The 6,000-nt window shown below is 42.6% G+C and overlaps 1 protein-coding gene across 1 annotated transcript; it reads left to right on the forward strand.

The window, feature by feature from the left end:
* Nucleotides 1-1,916: 1,916 nt before the first annotated feature.
* On the forward strand, nt 1,917-4,958 carry LOC118396759 (uncharacterized). The gene is made up of 3 exons (XM_035791172.2): nt 1,917-2,047; nt 2,688-2,949; nt 3,101-4,958. Exons 1-3 carry the CDS (start codon nt 1,974-1,976, stop codon nt 3,476-3,478), a joined length of 714 nt encoding a protein of 237 aa, XP_035647065.1. The 5' UTR covers nt 1,917-1,973; the 3' UTR covers nt 3,479-4,958.
* The last annotated feature ends 1,042 nt before the right edge of the window (nt 4,959-6,000 follow it).

A 6,000-nucleotide genomic window follows, 5' to 3' on the forward strand; every position in this document is an offset into this window, starting at 1 on the left:
GTGACGTGTGTGAGGTATGTGTGTGACATGTGTGAGGTATGTGTGTGACGTGTGTGAGGTATGTGTGTGACGTGTGTGAGGTATGTATGTGACGTGTGTGAGGTATGTGTGTGACATGTGTGAGGTATGTTTGTGACGTGTGTGAGGTATGTGTGTGACGTGTGTGAGGTATGTGTGTGACGTGTGTGAGGTATGTGTGTGACGTGTGTGAGGTATGTATGTGACGTGTGTGAGGTATGTGAGTGACATGTGTGAGGTATGTGTGTGACGTGTGTGAGGTATGTGTGTGACGTGTGTGAGGTATGTGTGTGACGTGTGTGAGGTATGTGTGTGACGTGTGTGAGGTATGTGTGTGACGTGTGTGAGGTATGTGTGTGACGTGTGTGAGGTATGTTTGTGACGTGTGTGAGGTATGTGAGTGACATGTGTGAGGTATGTGTGTGACATGTGTGAGGTATGTATGTGACGTGTGTGAGGTATGTATGTGACGTGTGTGAGGTATGTGTGTGACGTGTGTGAGGTATGTTTGTGACGTGTGTGACGTATGTGAGTGACATGTGTGAGGTATGTGTGTGACGTGTGTGAGGTATGTGTGTGACGTGTGTGAGGCATGTGTGTGACGTGTGTCCGAGGTATGTGTAGAGTTACAGTAAGTATGTGAGGCCAGGGGACATATTCCTACCCAGATTCCTGTGTGATTTCTGTTTACGCACAGAAAGCAACCCCTCCTCCATCCTTCCCTCCTTCCCTCCTTCCCCCCACCCCGTCAGTGTCCCGAGAGACACAGAGAAAACAGGGAATTGGAAATGATGGAGATAAGTTCTCCTCTCTCTTTCTCTCTCGCTCTCTCTTTCTCAACTCTCTTTTACTCTCTCTCCCTCTAAACCTACTCTTTCCCTCTCTCTCCCTATCTCTCATTCAAATCTCTTTTCCTCTCTCTCTCTATCTTGCTCTCTCTCAACTCTCTTTTACTCTCTCTCTCTTCACTTCCTGTGTTCCAAACACAGACCTGTGTCTAAACAAAAAAAAATCCCGAAAATCAAATATATATTTATTTCACAAGTGTTCCCAGAACATATACAGCCTTAACAATTAGAGCAAAATGAATGGGAAGAATTTATGTTGTTAAGGGGTGGAGAAGTGTATGTTTGATTGTGCTTGCGTGCATCTGTGCTTATGTGCATGCGTATATACCTGCGTGCATATGTTTGTGCGTGCATATGTTTGTGTGTACATTTTGGCATCTCTGGTGAAATGATATCAGAGTGATCACTCCACTTTCTCAGATTGGGTTTCTAGACTGTTTCCTCAGACTGGACTGGTTGGACTTGTAGGGCTGTGACCAGAAAGGCTGTGACCAGTAGGGCTGTGTTCATTAGGGCTGTGACTAGGGCTGCTGTAATAGTGTCCCTGGGACCACCAGAGCTGTATGACCAGAGTTCTGGTACCATAACAGTGTCCCTCCAGCGGTGCTATAATCAGACCCTCCAGTCATCAGACACTGATCTGCACTGACATGCATCGATGAAATAGGGAGCAGCCTAATGGTGACTGACACTCACGTATTGTAGTCACACACACACACACACACACACACACACACACACACACACACACACACACACACACACACACACACACACACACACACACACACACACACACACACACACACACATACACACACACACACACACACACAAGTGAGCAAGTGGGCCAGGGAACACCCTACTTTTCAAACACGTAAATGTTTCATCCACAGAGAGAGGAGACAGAGAACAGGGAAGCAGTGACAACCTGTGGCAGATTACCACACAATCAGCAAATACACAACGTATCTGTGTGTATGTGTGTTATGTTTTGAACCTGTAGTCTCCTGCCCTGCTACCCTAACAGGGGACTCTTGGGTAGAGGTGTGTGGGGGGGAGAGGTTTGAGTAAGGGGGATGCAGGCGAGGTGAGGGTGAGTAAGAGATGAGTCAACTGCCCTCAGCTATAAGAGAAGCCCTGATGGAGCCTGGGAGTGACACATACACAAACCCTAAGAGGTAAGATACACTCTCCACTCTCCTCTACACTTCCCTTTTTCACCCTCTCCATCTTACCTCTATCATTCTCTATAACACTTTCATTCTTTCTCTATCGATTATCCTTTCTCATTTCTCTCTCTGTTGTGTTAGTATGTGCTACTGATATCATATGTATAGATTTGAGCAGGTGATGTGGTTAAACTTTATCTTGTCTGTACTGTATGGTTTGGTTTGATTGTCTTTCATGAAGTGATGTTCGTTATTTTAAATAAACTTTTTACTTAAAAAAAGAGTTCCTTTAAACTTTAGAGAACCTATGAAAGGAAGCATGTGGAATATTCAGCAAGCCAAGTAGATCAGATAAACCTGATCGACTGATTTTTGTCTGTTTTCAGTAGGATGGGGGTAGTACAGTGAGTCTTATCTGTAGTCTATTTAGCAGAGGGCAGGCTGTTCTCTCTAAGTGGGAATTTCACCGATGACCCTCTGCCAAATATTGATTTGTCTAAAACAAACATTCATCTCCAACCAAAACATTACATTGAAGTTTAGACTTTAAATATGATCAGATTTATATTATTAAAGTGGATAATTGTATGTGTGCTCCACAACAGACCACAGTAGAACAACCTGCTTATGTATATATTCTCTCTTACAGGCGTGCCCGTGCTGTTCTTTATATAAACACAGAGAAACCACCAGGTTCTAGACGCAAACCTGCACACATATTGACACAGGTACACACGTTCAGGCACATACACCCATTCCTCCAGACTACAGATATGGACTGCTCCATGGCCCTCCTGTTGTCCTCTCTGTTGGCTCTGTTCAGCGTGGGGGCGGGAGCTTCACTCTCGTTGCATGTAGTGAGGACCAAGGTCAAAGACCTTGCTCAAACCATGGTGATTAGGATCAAAAAGGTAATCAACCAATCTATCAATCAGTCATCCAGTCAGTCAATCATTGGTGTACTGATTTATGCAGTCTTTAGCTTGTTGATGAATTAAACAAAAAAACAGCATGTATAAGCTACATTAATCGTATATTAATCACATTTCTCTCTTCCTCCAGCTGGATATATCTCCTAACCTGATCGAGGGTATGGACCCATTTCTCCCTGCGGCTGCAGTAGATCAGCATATAGAAAGCCTGCCTTCCATAGTGGAGACCATGGGGTTCTACCAGGACCTACTGCTCGTCCTAGACTGGGCAGACCTCAAACAGCTGGTGGAAGACACCTCCACTATGAGGGGTCTGCTGGAGAACTGGATGATATCACGCTGCCCAGGCCGCCAACAGAAACAGACAGGAGAGGGAGGGCTGTCAGAGGCTCTGAAAGACACTACCAGGAAGTATGGTCTGAGTGTGGGTCCAGTTGCGCTAAACAGACTCAAGGGCTACCTTGGTCGGTTACTACTGAACCTGGATCAGCTGAATTACTGTTACTAATGTTGACAATAACTGAGCAACTGAACTCAGATCAGTTTGTGCCATGCTGAACAACTGTTACTGACAGTGACTGTCACTGAGTAACTGAACTATGATCAACTCGTGATCTGCTGAAATCCTAGAATGAGTTGAAGCAAGACTGGACAGTGAGTGGGGTCATGGTGTCTGAAGATTCTCCTAAATGTAGGTCATCCCACTGTCACCATCTCCTGCTAAGTTAAGACATTTTATATTGTATTATTTAGACAAGGACTGTATCTTTATTTATATTTATTTCTATCAAGAAAGAGAAAAAATAAGCAGCTTTGTTTTGTAGCATTATACACCCTTCAGTCAGTGGCACGGGGGAGGTGTTAACTAAGCATTGAATCAGCTGTATTGCAGAATGTACACACACACACGTTGAGTATTTTTTTTTTTTACCTTTATTTAACTAGGCAAGTCAGTTAAGAACAAATTCTTATTTTCAATGACGGCCTAGGAACAGTGGGTTAACTGCCTGTTCAGGGGCAGAACGACAGATTTGTACCTTGTCGGCTCGGGGTTTGAACTTGCAACCTTCCGGTTAAATGCTGCCTGCTCCAGGGAGGACTAGACTGCATGTGTGTAGTGATGTCATCATACTCACAGAGAGGTTTTCCTGAAAGCTAAGACAGCCTCTGCCAGGAAACCAGATGTTTTGATGTTAGAGCAGTGACAGAGAGGGAAGGTGGGGGAGAGAGGGGGGGCAAGATCAGTTCTCAATGACATTCCAAGATGGATTCTCAATGACAACGTTACATTGCATTCAGATTGAAATGCATTGTATAGAACACATGATTGTCTATCCTGAAGAGCAGTGAGTCATGTCAGCTCTATTTCATTACAATTCTATATACAAGGTTCTGAATATGATTCCTCACTGAACACATCCCAACTCATTATCTTCTTGACAGTATAAGCACTTATGCCAGCAACATACCATCATACATCCCACTGTTGGCTTGCCAATGAAGCTAAGCAGGGTTGGTCCTGGTGGGTTGCTGGATGAGAGACCAGATGCTGCTGGAAGTGGTGTTGGAGGGCCAGTAGGAGGCACTCTTTCCTCTGATCTGAAAAAAAGATCCCAGGCCAGTGATAGGGGACATTGTCATGTGTAGGGTTCCATCTATTGGATGGGATGTCCTGACTATCTGTGGTCAGTAATAGATCCCATAGCACTTACTGTAAGAGTAGGGGTCTTAACCCTGGGGTCCTGGCTAAATTCCCAATCTGGCTGTCTAATATGCCATCTAATCATCCCCAGCTTCTAATTGTCTCATTCCTCTCCCCTATAATTATTCCCCATGTTGTTGCTGTAAATGAGAATGTGTGCTGAGTCAACTCACCTTGTCAAACAAAATGATTTATACTGTACTATATTTTTGGTCAATTTTATGTAACTATTTAATCTTGGATGATATGCAAAGTCTATTTAATAAAATGGTTTCCTTTTCTATTATTCTGTTTTTATCAGTCTTCCTTCATCAAATGAATGGGGCCCGACATAGGGCCCGACATAGGGCCTGATCCTACACACTTCTCAGCAGTTGGTATTCAGACTTACCTTATGCAGCTGAGTAAATGGCTTTGTATGCGTGGTTCCCTTGAGCGTACTGAATACATTTTATTAAACAGCTGAAAACCCTCTCACTTGCTGGCCAACAGATGTTCTCTTGGAGTTTTCATTCAATAGGGTTTTCTTTACATTTATCTAAAGCCATCCCTTTAAATGTAGTGTACATTCAATTAGAATTTTCTCGACAAAGTCACTGGAACATATGGAGAGTATTATCCAGAATATTAAAGATCAATGAAAGAAATCCATGTAAATACACATTTTTACCTCCTTTTCAGCATCAATTGGTAGATTTAAAAATACTGTGATCTTGTAGATTATTTAGGGTTAAGAAAGTATTTATGAATAATATTTTTTTTAATACGTTTGGAGAGACCATACGCGCAAAATATATTGATGAATGAAAAAACGTATCCTGAAATTTGCCATATTCTATAACATATTGGAAGGTGAGAAAACTGTACAATATGGTCCTATAAATCTACCCTAATAATCCTCACTAATCAAGAAACTGTGATGACAATGGTCCAGTCTAAAGTGAACTGTGCTCCAGGCTCCAGGTTTAAACTGTAACACAACTGTGGGAAGCAGTGCAGTTAACATGGGCCTCTCTCTACCCTACTGAAGTTACATTTGCAAAACCCTTGGTTAACATAGAGATTCTGGGAACATCATTAGGTGGGGGGAAATGAACAATATTCTGGTAATCAGAACAATTGAACATATGTGGTGGAACTTAATGAATCTGAGACATTCTCATCAATGATAAGATCACATAAACTCTACAGTGGAAAGTCTACACATCAGAGTTATCGGATTCACATGGAATTGTTGTTCAATTTAAATGTTTGAATATGAAATTATTTGTGATTTTAGCTTCTAAACTGTGAGATTTGGGTTTTCATAAAATAGGACTCTGCTCAAT

The sequence above is a fragment of the Oncorhynchus keta genome, chromosome 17, assembly GCF_023373465.1.
Source record: "Oncorhynchus keta strain PuntledgeMale-10-30-2019 chromosome 17, Oket_V2, whole genome shotgun sequence".
NCBI classification, from domain to species: domain Eukaryota; kingdom Metazoa; phylum Chordata; class Actinopteri; order Salmoniformes; family Salmonidae; genus Oncorhynchus; species Oncorhynchus keta.